At 47.8% G+C, this 16,726-nt stretch overlaps 1 protein-coding gene across 2 annotated transcripts in view; it reads left to right on the top strand.

Moving 5' to 3' along the window:
• Positions 1-16,726, top strand: part of erbin (erbb2 interacting protein) — a 328,567-nt gene that overhangs the window by 222,363 nt on the left and 89,478 nt on the right. For both annotated transcript variants that reach the window (XM_038805630.1, XM_038805631.1), the window contains exons 9-12: positions 5,778-5,922; positions 8,787-8,859; positions 9,091-9,220; positions 11,573-11,688. In XM_038805630.1, the coding sequence (XP_038661558.1) occupies positions 5,778-5,922; positions 8,787-8,859; positions 9,091-9,220; positions 11,573-11,688 (464 nt within the window). The remainder of the gene's footprint in view (positions 1-5,777; positions 5,923-8,786; positions 8,860-9,090; positions 9,221-11,572; positions 11,689-16,726) is intronic.

The raw sequence follows: 16,726 nt of genomic DNA, 5'->3' as shown, positions 1-16,726 counted from the left end.
CTGGTACGAGCCTTTAATGAGGCGCGAGAGGGGGGGGTTCTGCCCCCGACAATGTCGCAGGCTCTGATCTCCCTGATATTGAAGCGGGATAAAGACCCCGTGCAGTGCGGGTCCTACAGGCCTATCTCGCTTCTGAACGTGGATGCCAAGTTGCTGGCAAAGATCCTGGCAGCTAGAATAGAGGATTGTGTGCCAGGGGTAATCCATGAGGACCAGACGGGGTTCGTGAAGGGGCGGCAGCTCAACACGAACGTGCGGAGATTGCTGAATGTAATTATGATGCCGGCAGTGGAGGGGGAGGCTGAGATAGTGGTAGCGCTGGACGCGGAGAAGGCATTCGATAGGGTGGAGTGGGAGTACCTGTGGGAGACGTTGGAACGGTTTGGGTTTGGGGAAGGCTTTATTAAGTGGGTGAAGCTGCTCTACTCGGCCCCGACGGCGAGTGTAGTGACAAACGGGAGGAGGTCGGAGTATTTCGGGCTCCACCGAGGGACCAGGCAGGGATGTCCCCTATCCCCCCTACTTTTCGCACTGGCGATTGAACCGTTGGCGATGGCACTGAGGGGTTCAGGGGGGTGGAGAGGACTGACTAGGGGAGGGGAGGAACATCGAGTATCGCTGTATGCGGATGATCTACTGCTGTACGTGGCAGACCCAGAAGGGGGAATGCCGGAGATAATGGAACTATTAGCAGAGTTTGGGGACTTTTCGGGGTACAAACTAAATTTGGGCAAAAGCGAGGTTTTTGTGATACACCCGGGGGACCAGGGAGAGGGTATTGGGAGACTCCCCTTCAAGCGAGCAGGAAAGAGCTTTAGGTACTTAGGGGTGCAGGTGGCAAGGAACTGGGGGACCCTCCACAAGTTGAACTTTTCCAGGCTGGTGGAACAGATGGAGGAGGAATTTAAGAGGTGGGACATGGTACCGTTGTCGCTGGCGGGGAGGGTGCAGTCAATCAAAATGACGGTCCTCCCAAGGTTCTTGTTTTTATTTCAGTGCTTGCCCATCTTCCTCCCTAGGGCCTTCTTCAAAAAGGTGACGAGTAGCATCATGAGCTACGCGTGGGCGCATGGCACCCCAAGGGTGAGGAGGGTCTTTTTGGAGCGGAGTAGGGACAGTGGAGGGCTGGCACTACCCAATCTTTCGGGGTACTACTGGGCGGCAAATGTGTCAATGGTGCGCAAGTGGATGATGGAAGGGGAGGGGGCAGCTTGGAAACGAATGGAGAGGGCGTCCTGTGGCAACACAAGCCTGGGGGCCCTAGTAACGGCACCATGGCCGCTCCCCCCCACGAGGTACACCACGAGCCCGGTGGTGGCGGCCACCCTCAAGATATGGGGGCAGTGGAGGCGACATAGGGGGGAAATGGGAGGTCTGTTGGCGGCGCCAATAAGAGGGAACCATAGATTCATCCCGGGGAACATCGACGGGGGATTTCAGAGCTGGTACAGGGTGGGCATACGGCAGCTGAAGGACCTGTTTATAGAGGGGAGGTTTGCGAGCCTGGGAGGGCTGGAAGAGAAGTTTGAGCTCCCCCCGGGAAACATGTTCAGATATTTACAAGTGAAGGCATTTGCTAGACGGCAGGTGGAGGGGTTCCCCCTGCTCCCCAGTAAGGAGGCGAGTGATAGGGTGCTCTCGGGGGTCTGGGTCGGAGGGGGGAAGATATCAGACATCTACAAGATAATGCAGGAGGCGGAAGAAGCATCAGGGGAGGAGCTGAAAGCCAAGTGGGAAGGGGAGCTGGGAGAGCAGATAGAAGACGGGACGTGGGCGGATGCACTGGAGAAGGTCAATTCTTCCTCCTCGTGTGCGAGGCTGAGCCTCATTCAATTTAAGGTGCTGCATAGAGCTCACATGACGGGGACAAGGATGAGCCGGTTCTTTGGGGGTGAGGACAGGTGTGTCAGATGTCTGGGAAGCCCAGCGAACCATGTGCATATGTTCTGGGCATGTCCGGTGCTGGAAGGGTTCTGGAAGGGGGTGGCAAGGACGGTGTCGAAGGTGGTGGGGTCCAGGGTCAAACCAGGATGGGGGCTTGCGATCTTTGGGGTCGGGGTAGAACCGGGGGTACAGGAGGCTAGGGAGGCCGGAATACTGGCCTTTGCATCCCTAGTGGCTCGACGAAGGATATTAATTCAATGGAAGGACGCGAGGCCTCCAAGCGTTGAAACTTGGATTAACGATATGGCTAGCTATATTCAGCTAGAAAGGATCAAATTTGCCCTGAGAGGGTCGGTACAGGGATTCTCCAGGCGGTGGCAACCTTTCCTTGACTTTTTAGATCAGAGATAGACGTTCGGGGTCGTGGCAGCAGCAACCCGGGGGGGGGGGGGGGGGGGGGGGGGGGGGGGGGGGGGAGGGGGGGGGGCAGCAAGGGTCGTGGGGGGACATGCACGACTGTAACGAGGGCAAGTCTGCTCGCTGCTCATGTCTGAAACTGTAGGCTGCCTTGTTTGTTAAGGTTGCCTGGGGGGGGGGGGGGGAGGACTGGTGCGCGCGAGAGGGCGGGCGAGGGAGGGACATTTGCCTAGAGGGATTGTGTTGTAAATAATTTAATAATTAGTAGGGGTAAATGTTTGTATGGAAAAACTCTTTCAATAAAAATTATTTAAAAAAAAAATGTTTGAATATGACCACTGCAATTGCATTAGGCCATTTAGTTTTCACTGGGAGGTCCAAATACCATTGTGTTTAAGTCCAACATGTTTGTTTCAAACACGAGCTTTCGGAGCACTGCTCCTTTCTCAGAAGGAGCAGTGCTCCGAAAGCTCGTGTTTGAAACAAACATGTTGGACTTTAACCTGGTGTTGTAAGACTTCTTACTGTGCTCACCCCAGTCTAACGCCGGCATCGCCACATCATTGTGTTTAAGCCCAAGGAAGAAAATCTTGACAGTTGCAGGAAATCAGTCTTCTGAAAAGATATTTGCAGTATCAACTTCTTTGTTAGCTGTATCATCTCAACGTGCTAGTTACGCAAGAGCACTAAAGATATTGTGGCAAGCTTAAGTTGTAAGATTGTGTTTCAGATATCAAGTGATATCGTTATTAATTCCGAAGAAAATTTGGCGCACCTTTCCAAATCCTATAGGTTGTTAAACAATCTTTGCTCGTTTATGGATATAGAATTCCTAGAGTGTAGGAGGCCATTCAGCCCACCGAGTCTGCACCGACCCTCTGAGCACCCTACCTAGGCCCACACTCCCGCCCTATCCCTGTAGTCCCACCTAACCTGCATATTTGTGGACTGTGGGAAGAAATCGGAGCACCCAGAGGAAACCCACACAGACATGGGAAGAACCCCACACAGTCACCCAAAGCCGGAATTGAACACTGAGGCAGCAGTGATAACCATTGTGCCACCGTGCCACTCAACTTCAAAACTCTGCAGTTTAAATTGCATCACTAGTTAATTCTGATCTATATATAATATATATATTTAATCATCTTCAGACTTTTTTTGAGGGAATGTGTGTGGCACAAAGGAACCTATCTTTCTAAAGTATATGCCTTCTTTGCATGTTAGAAAGAAGTAATATTAGAGATTGTTATCTTTTGTAGTAGGTGACAGGAGAGTTTTACAATTGAAATATTAATCAAAAATGGGGGAGAATGTAGTAGATAGCAACTTCTCTGAACTATTTTCACAGCATTACACCTAGATCCTATTCTACCAAAGAAATCTATACTGGAACCCATTCTTTTTTCCTACCATGTTCAGTGTTTCCTCCCAACCTACTGTGCCTGCATGGGCCTCAACCCCATAACCCGAATATGTACAGGGAAGGTGGATTGGCCACGCTAAATTGCCCCTTATTTGGAAATGTTTGTAAAATAAATTATTTTAACAAGGATGACCATTCTTCCTGAGCACAGTAAGAAGTCTTACAACACCAGGTTAAAGTCCAACAGGTTTGTTTCAAACACGAGCTTTCGGAGCACGGCTCCTTCTTCAGGTGAATGGAAAGGCTTGTTCCAGAAATGTTTATATAGACACAGTCAGAGATGCCCCGGAATGCGAGCACCTGTATGAAGTAAATCCCACTGACAGATACCTGTCAGTATCTGTCAGTGGGATTTACTTCATACAGGTGCTCGCATTCCGGGGCATCTCTGACTGTGTCTATATAAACATTTCTGGAACAAGCCTTTCCATTCACCTGAAGAAGGAGCCGTGCTCCGAAAGCTCGTGTTTGAAACAAACCTGTTGGACTTTAACCTGGTGTTGTAAGACTTCTTACTGTGCTCACCCCAGTCCAACGCCGGCATCTCCACATCATTCTTCCTGAAGCACACAATATCAATGTATTGATTCAGTCGTTGAAATGTATTCAGCTGTGTGTCTGTTAGAAACCTTTGCATTCTTCCTGGCCATGGTGGAAACTGATGGGCAGCACAGTAGCACAAGTGGATCACACTGTGGCTTCATAGCGCCAGAGTCCCAGGTTCAATTCCCCGCTGGGTCATTGTCTGTGTGGAGTCTGCACGTTCTCCCTGTGTCTGCGTGGGTTTCCTCCGGGTGCTCCAGTTTCCTCCCACAGTCCAAAGCTGTGCGGGTTAGGTGGATTGGCCATGATAAGTTGCCCTTAGTGACCAAAAGGTGAGAAGGGGTTATTAGGTTGCGGGGATGGGGTTGAAGTGAGGGCTTAAGTGGGTTGGTGCAGACTCGATGGGCCGAATGGCCACCTACTGCACTGTATGTTCTATGTATGTTTTGTGTTCTACTGTACTCAATTGCATTTGGGCTCTAATTTTAAGCCATCCTTTTCAATAATACTGAATTGTGGTGAGGCTAAAGAAATGATGGGGAAATTCTTGAGCTTTAAAATTCCAACAGAAATGTCAGATCTTTGGTAAATTGAGGTTTAACAAGGACACGGGGAGTCCACACCGAGTTTTTAAAAAAAGAACAATATTTTATTTATGCAAACACTACATAAAACACTACATGTAGGGGCTGGTTTAGCTCACAAGGCTAAATCGCTGGCTTATAAAGCAGACCAAGCAGGCCAGCAGCACGGTTCGATTCCCGTACCAGCCTCCCCGGACAGGCGCTGGAATGTGGCGACTAGGGGCTTTTCACAGTAACTTCATTGAAGCCTACTCGTGACAATAAGCGATTTTCATTTCATTTCATTTCATTTCATACATGTATACACTACCGAGTAGACCACTACCAGGTTCCTGCTTTTCAGTGCCTTACAGGCTGACCTTCTGTACATTGAGTAATTGAGATACTCTGCCCCTCTGCTCCGCAAGGAGCACGGGGAAAACAAGCATTCCCTCCCCATGGGTCCCGTGCGTGGTATTACAAATTGCTGTTCTGCTGTGCTTCGTCTGTTTAATTGCCGGATTGCTTTCTTGAAGGTGTTGGTCCTTGCTGTGGTGTTCCATGGGAACCTGCTGTCCTCCACTATGTTTGCAATAACTCATTGTACATGTTTGAGCTTGGATGGCGAGGGCTAGCCAGCTACTCAATCTGGGGACAGTTGCAGCTGAGCGATGCTCGTGCATCCTTTCAGCAATGTCTGCTCTTTTTGAACCCACTTCCCTAACCTTAGATTTTGAGGTCCGATTTAGTCCAGGAACGTTGTCTTAGATGCACTGAGCTTGATTATTATCCACTGGTATTTGAACCTGGAACTTTCCTACTGTGCTGTCTCAGCTAATCAACCTTAGCAGCTGAACTGTCAAAGGAGGTCTTAAGTGGTATGACCACTCAGTAGTAGATGTGAGTGAATGTTAAATTTAATTTTCTTTTCCCGCTTTTTTCAGTTTATTGGCAAATTAAAGCAGTTGACCTACTTGGATGTTTCCAAAAACAATGTGGAAATGGTTGATGATGCCATATCAGGTTGTGAGAACCTCCAGGACCTGTTGCTATCCAGCAATGTGCTCCAACAACTACCTGAATCAATTGGTTTGTTACTTTTCAGTGTATAATGTATGCATTAATATTTGACTAAGAAAGTGTTCTGTATCTAAAAGTATAGTTTTAGCAATACTTTTATTGTACTTGGATATGAATGAAACTGTAGCATTTCCAGTGTCTGACATTTTAATTGGCATTTCAACCTGTGATCCACTAGGATGTGTTTGAAGTAGTAATCGGAAGGATGAGAACAATTTGCGTTGCAAATATCAAATTATTCAGTTATTCTAGATTTTGAACATTTCTGCACTAGCATTTATATAATGTTTATTAAATTTTTAAACTATTGATTTTATAAGTTACATGTCAATTTTATAAATTTAATGTGTCAGTTGTTAATGTCCCGCAAATTTCTTTTCGAGTATAAATGTCAGAGCGTTCTCTTTGATATCCAAGATAATAGTTTATTCTTTAGCAAAACTAATTGAATACATTGGAACAAGGCCATCATTATAAAACTCTTTGGACTCGGCCAGTAATATGTGCTGATATGTTGTGGTAAGGCCTGAAAACTCGCTGTAACAACTCACGTAATAGTTTATAAAAACTTTTGCAGGGTACTTTTTATGTGTACAGCTTAGTGCCCAAGTTTACTTTCTGTTGCTATCATTCTGGCTCGTGTCCATTTAATATTTTTGTCCTACCGCCTATGAATAATTGCCTCTTTACAATTTCAATGTGTTGTCGTGCGGATACATTCCAGCTAGCCCAATAAACTGTTCTGGGAAAAAAAAAAATCTTGGAGAGGATGGAATAAATTTGATGAGAGAACCAAATGCAAAAGCAAAATCCATTCCCTGAGGAGAAAACACCAACATTTTCCTTTTTTCATGACCTTTTAATTTGTAAGCAAATCACACAACCTGGTATTACCCCCACAGCTCTTTGAAGGTGCAGGTCAATTGTCGTATAATAAAGCAACGAATCTATGGCTGGCAGAAAATGAGAAAAATTAAAATGATTAATAAAATGAAGCTGGGTTAGATAGAGGCTTTCTCATTATCTCCTAATCCATGTTTACATTCTTTCTAGACTTGAGCTATAAAGACAGGAAATCCCAGTGCAACTCCATAGTAACCAATGTGTTTTTCTACAGTGGTCACGTCTTATAAAAGCTACAGTATTGGGGGTTGGAGTGGAGAAGAAGATTCCAGTCTTTTAACTTCACAGAGCTCTTCAACTTTGAATGCTCTAATATATCTTTAACTGTTTTTCACTCAACTGAACTCCTTAAGCACTGCACAGTAAATCTAAATTGGTGGATTTGTGTGTTGAGGAGTTGAAAGCTAAAATGTGATTGCTGTAAACTTGGCCAGACTTTGCGGCAGTTAAAATCATAGCATGTATAACCAGAACAGACTACTAACTAAAGAAGTAATAATACGCCTGATTCTCTCATAACGCCACATGATGATGCGGCAGCCAATTCTGGTTATTGTAATTTTTTTAATAATAAAGGAGTTACAAGATCAGAAAAAAAGTAAAAGAATGGAGATTATAGTGAACTTGACTAATGGGCTGAGGGGACGGAGCAGGAGCTTAACGTGGGACGGGAATCAAGTATGAAAAACATCTATCAAAAGGATAGGGCATCGGATAAGCATAATGACATGGGAATTATTATCAGTGGCAAATGAACAACACTCGCCGTTTATTGTGCTTTCAGCAGTCAACAGACTTCTGGTGAGCGTCTGTGTAGCAATCTAGGGTAATTAGCAAGCTGTTGTAAGGCAGTGCCCTTTGTAGGGGATCTGGGCCATTTGCAAGTAGACAGCATATCTCTTCAACCAGTCAGATTGAAGAACGCCTACAGAGAGGTGGTCTAAACCAGGAAGTACAAGTTAGAAGTCAATGTAAATTCATTTGCAGGAAACATAAAATTGAAAGAGAATTTCTTTTTTGTAAGTTATACTTTATTTTATTTTAATTCTCAGAAATAATAAATCTGAAGGAAGGGAGACTGCCCAATTATAAAAGTTGTTTATTTTTTTCTCAGTGCCAGAACGGTTGTTTAGAAGTACTTGAGACTTATTGCCCTGTGGAAAAACTTCACTTGTACTTGAATGGTCAAGTGCTATTTTTTCCTGGCATATTTAGTGATTAGCACTGCAACATCAAATCTTTCAAGTTTCTAAAGCTGAATCTGTTGGTGAGATATTATTGTAACATAGTTTATAGAAGACCAAGGTAATTCCAAAAACAACTTCCTAATTTCTGTATTTAACTCCCATGTGTGGATGAGTAAGTTGTTGTGCTTTTTATTTTATATGAACGGTAAGCCATGTCCGCCTCATTGTCAGACTACTGCAACAACCTGGCCATGAGCAAGCCATCAACTAAATATGGAGGAGGTCTTGTGGCACAGTGAGTAGCACCCTACCTCTGAGCCAGAAGCTCTGTGTTCAAGTCCCACTCTGGGACTTGGTGGCCAGGAAAGGTGCGTTCATAACGCGGTCAAACAGGTTGAGTGTGTCAACCTGCAAAATCCTTCCAACACGTCAGTGGCTGCCCGTAAGAGGGGGAGAGACTCCTGGTCAGGCACATGTGATGTGGTGTGGCACCCCTCCAGTTATAAGCCCCTGGCGACAGACTAGCAACTCCGGGAATTACTAGCTGTGGAAAGGGATGACAGTATGCCTTGGTTCACTGGTGCAGGAAGAGAATTGGAATGGAAATGGAATGTGGATGAACCAGGTGGTGTTTTCAGACCTTTTGTCTTGCATTCAACATGATTAGTTTCTCTTTATCGTGTTGTCAATAGAATTTGAACAAATTGCAATATTCCAATTTTGAACCGATATTTTTAATGTCTCGTGTGCATCTTGATTTCTCTTTCATTACTATTGTTGCAGGTTCTCTTAAGAAGTTAACTGCGCTCAAAGTGGATGAAAACCAACTGATAAACCTGCCAGATTCAGTAGGAGGGTAGGTACTTCAAATTGGTAGAAAAATAATTTGTAGTGCAAGTAGATTATTGTGAATTAGTACCCTTTCCCATGCGAGAGATTTTGCAGACCTCTTGGCTTGTTGTAGGAGTCTGTGTCAAAGGAATCCTTCGTCGGCAGCATATCTTTTTTCATGGCTTCGCTTAAATTGAATGTTTTTATGCGATGTATGTAAAACAGTGCAATGAATTGTGTATCTGCATTTCTGTAGGCTTTCATGTTTAGAAGAATTTGATTGCAGTTTCAATGAAATTGAAGCTCTGCCGCCTGCAATTGGGCAGCTACAAAATCAAAGAACGTTTGCCGCAGATCATAACTTCATAACAGAGCTTCCTTCAGAGGTAACTTTAAATTATCAACTTTTAACTCTTGCTTCATAAAGAAGATTTGAAAATTTCAATCACTTATTGATGTCTGTACTTACTGTTTTCAGGTACATTTATAGGTTTGTTGAAAATTTATTACTTCAACAAAAATCAAATTTAGTCAACTTTTGGTAATTCTTTGAGACATTCAGCAAGATGAAATGCTACATCTTTGTAAATATTTATTTAAATTTCTGTAGCCTGCATTTGGAACCCAGATGTTTTGTTACAAAGCAAATATCCTGGGTTCAACCATTCAAACTTCATAATATAATACTGATTTCGAAGTGCTTGCTAGATCCTATGTCTGACCATACCCTATATGCTTAAATAGCCTACTTTTTGACAACATTGGATTTCTAATTACTGGTTAAGTGGAAATGCGCGATCATGTTTTATATCTGGAAAATGGAATTCAGGCAGAGATCAGTTATGACCCAATAAATGAACAGGATTAAGGGACAGACTGACCTACTCTACTTTCTATGTTCCAAACACATTGTCAGCGACTATAGTTAGCAACTTCTTGTACCCATTCTGCATCTTTGGTCGGTGTATCAATGTGAACTGTTGCACATTGGACACCATTGCTGTTCCCCCTGTGTTCTTTCTCAGCGTCCAATAATGAGCTTCTTCGCCTTCATATCATTCCACACATTCAAAAGTCCAGGCCTGAGCTGCAGACACCTTGCAATTGGCAGTTCTCAACCGTAATTATGTCAATTGCCATGGATTTGGGCCTGTCAACCAGACTCTCATTCAACGTGATCATGGCTAATCCTCTACCTTAGCACCATACTCCAGTGCCCTCCCCATACTCCTGGACAGCTTTAGAGTCTAGAAATTTATTTCCTCAATTTTTTCCAATGAATTGGCCTCCACAGCCTTTTATGGTAGACAATTCCACAGTTTCACCACGCTCTGAGTGACTGAAAATTCTCCTCGTATGTGCCCTAAATGATCTACCCCATATCCTGAGATTGTGACCACTTGTGCTAGACAGACCCGCCTCCGCCCAGCCAGAGGAAACAACAATCCTGCGCCCAGCCTACCCAGCCCTATGCAATCCCCTCACAGTCTTCTGAACTCAGCGAATACAGGCCCAGTCAACCCAATCTTCCCCCGTATGAAAATCCTGCCATCCCAGCAAACTGGTGAATCTTCGCTATACAGCATCTTTAATACAGAATACCATCCAAAGTGATTGTTGAAGTCTGTACACAAACAGATGTCCATTTATCTCTAATAGTGAACTACGTTTTACACTAAAATCAAATGTTTGACAATATAAAAATGCACCCCCACTGTCTGTTTTAGATTGGAACCACACAAATGGAATTTGTAAACATCTATGTTAATGCGTTTGCACATTCCGAGAATAAAACAGATCCTCTACAAAAGAAGCAGGGAACATTTTAGCTGTAAGGCTAGCCACAAAGCCAGACTTGGTACCCCACTTCGTGTTATCCCCAATAGACCGACCTGTCAAAGATTTTTCCAAGTGTGTCCTACAATTTACAATGACCCTTGCTTCCACTGTGCTCTTGGATAATACATTTGGCGTATTTGCTATCCTCTTTATGAAAAGTTATATTAATGGTTATAACAGGGTTACAATATTTCAAAATAAGTATTGAAAACTTTACAGGCACACTGTTGATTGAGAAAGACCTTTGAATACGGGTACCTTGCTCATTAGTAAATACATATTCATCGAGTTGCCTGCTTTTACCACGCATTAGAGATATGGAAATATTGACACTTTTGTTCTGAGTTTAGAGAAAGCTATGCAGGTGATGGGGATCTTCATACTTTGTAGATAATTTGAGCTTTGTGTCCTCTCTTTCCAGGATGGGAATCCCATCCAAGCAGATTAGCCTGAGGTAACATGACGTTGTGAATTTCTTTCCACGTTAGTCGAGCTTTAACCGCATGGTGATGAAATAAAGGCAGAACTTTGTGCTTTAGTGGACTTTGTCCAGTGTTACAGAATTCATTCGACCATTTCAGCTCCACCTTTCTGAGCTTTCTATATTCTACTCAAAGGAGCGGTGCCGTTGAAATAGCAGTATTTTTACTGTGTGGCAGCAATGCCTGCACTGCAGTCCTCCTTGCCATTTAACCTTCATGCTGCCACTGATACTTTGCCACATAATAGATAAAATAAAAATTCTGCTGCAATTTATGACATCATCTGAAGCACTAAATTACAGTCCTTTAACTTGACTCCAGCTGATGTATCAATGTTGGTTAAACACAAATGCTTTTAATCTGTGCTGTTCTGATGTAAATAAATGTCTCAGATTGTAACAATTTGATTTACCTCAGGTTGGTAATTGGAAGAATGTGACTGTACTGTTCCTTCATTCCAATAAATTGGAGTACTTGCCTGAAGAAATGGGAGAAATGCAGAAACTGAAAGTCATTAATCTCAGCGACAACCGGTTAGTATTAAGTGATTCTTTTTTTAAAAAAATGTTTCTATTGGGTTTTCACATTTTGTATTTCACAACTCTTGTGTTATACTTCACACAACGTGGCAGACCAGAAGAAAAACAAGCAAAGCAACATGACAAAAACGATGGCCTCAAAGAATGCCGTCCAGTACCCGGCAGGTCTGGGGCATGCCCAGATCATGTGGGTCTGGTTGGCCAGGCCTCCCTGTCACCGTTCACATTTGTCTTCCACCTCCGAAAAGTATCTACTTGGTCGGTTTCTGGTGAGGTGTACTCTGTGCACCACCTTTAGCTGCGTTAGGCTAAGCCCTGGGCATGTGGAGGTGGAGTTAGCCCTGTGCAGTTCTTCCCCCTATTTCTGTGCCGAATGTGGAGGTGGAATTAGCCCTGTGCAGTTCTTCCCCCTATTTCTGTGCCGAATGTGGAGGTGGAGTTAGCCCTGTGCAGTTGTTCCCCCTATTTCTGTGCCGAATTCCTCCTCCCATGTTTCCCTTGGCTCGTCCAGGAGGGAGCATACATCCTCCAATAGTCGCCTGAACAGCTCCCCACTGTTTCCATTTCCTACGTCGCCTGCGCCCAGCAGTTCTTCAATTAATCGCCTGTCCTGATATCTGAGGGTGCGTTGTAGTTTCCTTATGGAGTATGTTTTTGACCTGTATGTCTTGGTTTGTTTCCTTTGGGTAATTGGAACCTCTCCGTGAGTTCCTCCAGGGTCGCTAATCTGACGTCTGTGTATGTGTCTCCCAACAGTCAGTGTCCCCTTGTCCTGTCTCCCCCTTTTGAAAATGGTGTGCATTATTGCAGGAGTAAACCTGTGGTTGTTACACGAAAGGTCCATAGTGGACATTTCGTTTAGGCCAAAGTGTTGCCTCTTCTGGTACCACTCCGGCATGGTCACTACCATTGGGCTTGGTTTTGGGGGAGGGGGGTTTGCGGTTGTGACTAGGGTTGGAGGGATATCCCTATGCAGAAACTCTGCTCTATCTTCACCCTTTCTGCTCAATGGTTGCCACCTCCTGAAGAACCCCTGCACCGATCCCCTTAGGGCAAATTTCACCCTCTCCAATTTAATAAACCCCGCCATATCATTGATCCAGGCCTCCACACTTGGGGGCCGCGCATCCTTCCACTGAAGAAGAATCCTCCGCCGGGCTACCAGGGACGCAAAGGCCAGAATACCGGCCTCTTCCGCCTCCTGCACTCCCGTCTCCTCTGCAACCCCAAATATTGCGAGCCCCCAGCCCGGTTTGACCCTGGATCCTACCACCCTCGACACCGTCCTCGTTACGCCCTTCCAAAATTCCTCCAGCGCTGGGCATGCCCAGAACATATAGGTATGGTTTGCTGGGCTCCCTGAGCACCTAACACACCTGTCCTCACTCCCAAAAAACCGGCTCATCCTTGTCCCGGTCATGTGAACCTTATGCAGCACCTTAAATTGTATGAGGCTGAGCCTCGCGCAAGAAGAGGACGAGTTCACCCTCCCTAGGGCATCCACCCACGTCCCCTCCTCGATCTCCTCCCCCAGCTCCTCCTCCCACTTAACCTTCAGCTCCCCCACCGAGGCCTCGTCCTCCTCCTGCATCACTTGGTACGTTGCTGAGATCCTTCCCTCTCCAACCCACACCCCCGAGAGCACCCTGTCCTGGACCCCGCGCGGCGGCAACAGTGGGAACTCCGCCACTTGCCGCCTGACAAACACCCTTACCTGCATATACCTGAAGGTGTTCCCGAACTTCTCCTCCAGCTCACCCAGGCTGGCGAACTTCCCATCCACAAACAGGTCTCCATCCTCCTGATACCTGCCTTGTGCCAACTCAGGAACCCGCCGTCAATTCTCCCCGGGGCAAACCGGTGGTTCCCCCGTATTGGGGACCCCTTCGAGGCCCCCACCTCCTCCCTGTGCCGTCTCCATTGCCCCCAAATTTTGAGGGTAGCCGCCACCACCGTGCTCGTGGTATACCTCGTTGGAGGGAGCGGCAGCGGCGCCGTCACCAGTGCCTCCAGGCTCGTGCCCACACAGGACGCCATCTCCATCCTCTTCCATGCTGCCCCTTCCCCCTCCATCACCCACTTACGCACCATCGCTGCGTTGGCAGCCCAGTAATACCCACAGAGGTTGGGCAGCGCCAGCCTCTCCCCCCCAAATCCCTACCCCGCTCCAGGAACACCCTTCTCACCCTCGGGGTCCCCTGCGCCCACACAAACCCCATAATGCTCCGATTAACCCGCCTGAAGAAGGCCTTCGGGATAAGGATGGGGAGTAACTTGAACAGGAACAGAAATCTTGGGAGCACCGTCATCTTGACTGACTGCACCCTACCCGCCAAATACAGCGGCAGCATGTCCCACCTCTTAAACTCCTCCTCCATTTGCTCCACCAGCCTCGTGAGGTTAAGCTTATGCAAGGCCCCCCCAGCTCCTGGCCACCTGGACCCCAAAGTACCTGAAGCTCCTCTCCACCCTTTTTAGTGGGAGCTCACCAATCCCCCCCTCCTGGTCCCCTGGGTGAACAACGAACAGCTCGCTCTTCCCCATGTTGAGCTTGTACCCTGAGAAATTCCCTGAGAATCCTCATTACCTCCGGCATCCCCCCCACCAGGTCCGCCACATACAACAACAAGTCATCCGCATAGAGCGACACTCTGTGTTCCTCCCCACCTTGCACAAGCCCCCTCCAGTTCCTCTACTCCCTCAACGCCATGGCCAGGGGTTCAATTGCCAGCGCAAAGAGCAGGGGGGACAAGGGATACCCCTGCCTCGTCCCTCGGTATAGCCGTAAATACTCCGACCTCCTATTCATGGCCACACTCGCCACCGGGGCCTCATATAACAGCCTCACCCACCTGACAAACCCCTCCCCAAACCCGAACCTTTTCAGCACCTCCCACAAGTACCCCCACTCTACCCTATCGAAGGCCTTCTCCACCTCCCCTTCTACCGCCGGCATCATTGTAACATTTAAGAGCCTCCGTATATTAGAATTCAACTGCCTCCCTTTCACGAACCCAGTTTGATCCTCGTGAATAACCTGCGGCACACAATCCTCTATCCTCGTGGCTAAAACCTTCGCCAACAACTTGGCGTCTACATTTAAGAGTGAGATCGGCCTGTATGACCCACACTGCAGGGGATCCTTATCCCGCTTAAGGATCAAGGAAATCTGTGGCCGAGACATCGTCGGAGGCAAAACCCCTCCTTCCCCTGCCTCATTGAAGGTCCTAACCAACAGAGGGCCCAGCATGTCTGCATACGTCTTATAGAATTCGACCGGGAACCCATCCGGCCGCGGCGCCTTCCCTGGCTGCATGCTCCCTATCCCTTTGACCAACTCCTCCAGCCCAACCGGCGCCCCCAGTCCCTCCACCTGTCCCTCCTCCACCCTCGGGAATCTCCGCCGGTCCAGAAAACGCCCCATCCCTCCCTCCTCCAATGGGAGTTCAGACCGATACAATTCCTCGTAGAAGTCCCTGAAGACCCCATTGATGCCTACCCTACTTCGCACCACATTCCCTCCCCTATCCTTAACTCCACCGATCTCCCTAGCCGCATCTCGCTTCCGAAGCTAGTGCGCCAGCATCTGGCTCCCCTTTTCCCCATATTCATCTCTCTTTCTCTCTCTCTCCCTCTCCCTCTCCCTCTCCCTCTCCTCCTCCTCCTCTCCCCCCCCCCCCGGTGCCTTACTCCACTGCACTTCTGCCTTCCTGGTGGTCAACAGGTCGAATTCGGCCTGGAGACTACGCCGCTCCCTAAGCAATCCCTCCTCCGGAGCCTCCGCGTACCTCCTGTCCATCCTCACCATCTCCCCCACCAACCTCTCCCTCTCTCTCTGCTCTATCCTCTCCCTGTGGGCCCGAATGGAGATCAACTCTCCCCTAACCACCGCCTTCAGCGCCTCCCAGTCCCCACTAGGACCTCCCCATTGTCATTGGCCTCCAGGTACCTCTCAATACATCCTCGGACCCGCCCACCTCCTCGTCCGCCAGCAACCCCACCTCTAAGCGCCAAAGCGGGCGCTGGTCTCTCTCTTCCCCCAGCTCGAGGTCCACCCAATGCGGGGCATGATCAGAAATGGCTATCGCCGAGTACTCAGTATCCTCCACTCTTGTGATCAGTGCCCTACTCATAACAACAAAAAAAATCCGGAAATAGACCTTATGCACATGGGAGAAGAATGAAAATTCCCTGGCCCTCGGTCTTGCAAACTTACATGGGTCAACCCCTCCCATCTGGTCCATAAACCCCCTCAGCACCTTAGCCGCCGCTGGTCTCATACCCGTCCTAGATCTGGATCAATCCAGTGCCGGATCCAGCACCGTGTTGAAATCCCCCCCAATTATCAGGCCCCCGTCTCCAAATCTGGAATCCGGCCCAACATGCGCCGCATGAAACCTGCATCGTCCCAATTCGGGGTGTATACATTGACCAGCACCACCCGCTCCCCCTGCAGCCTGCCACTTGCCATCACATACCTCCCGCCACATCTGTCACATTGTTCGCCGTCTCGAACGACACCCTCTTTCCCACCACGATCGCCAACCCCTGATTTTTTTTGCATCCAGCCCCGAATGAAACACCTGCCCTACCCACCCCTTTCTCAATCTATCCTGATCCGCCACCTTCAGGTGCGTCTCCTGAAGCATGACCACATCCATTTTCAGCCCCTTCAGGTGCGCAAACACGCTGGCCCGTTTGACCGGCCCATTCAGTCCCCTTACATTCCAGGTTATCAGCCAGATCTGGGGGCTACCCACCCCCCTCCCCCGCCGACTAGCCATTACCCTTCCTCAGCCCGCCACGTGCCCGCGCTCGGCCCGTTCCCCACAGCGGCAGACCCCCATCCCAACCCCCTCTACCTGCTCCAGCTCTCTCTTGGCCATTCCAGCAGCAACCCGGTACCCCCATCCCCCCTCCCCCAGCTAGGACCCCCCTAGCTGCATTGCTCCCTCCATTGCACTCCCGTAGGTCAGCTGACTCTTGCTGACCCCGGCCACTCCCGCCACTCCTTCGACCCCTCCCAGCGTGG

The sequence above is a fragment of the Scyliorhinus canicula genome, chromosome 8, assembly GCF_902713615.1.
Source record: "Scyliorhinus canicula chromosome 8, sScyCan1.1, whole genome shotgun sequence".
In the NCBI taxonomy this organism is placed as follows: Eukaryota; Metazoa; Chordata; class Chondrichthyes; order Carcharhiniformes; family Scyliorhinidae; genus Scyliorhinus; species Scyliorhinus canicula.
Note: the sequence above shows the minus strand (reverse complement) of the source record. Positions and strands in the feature narration are given on the sequence as shown.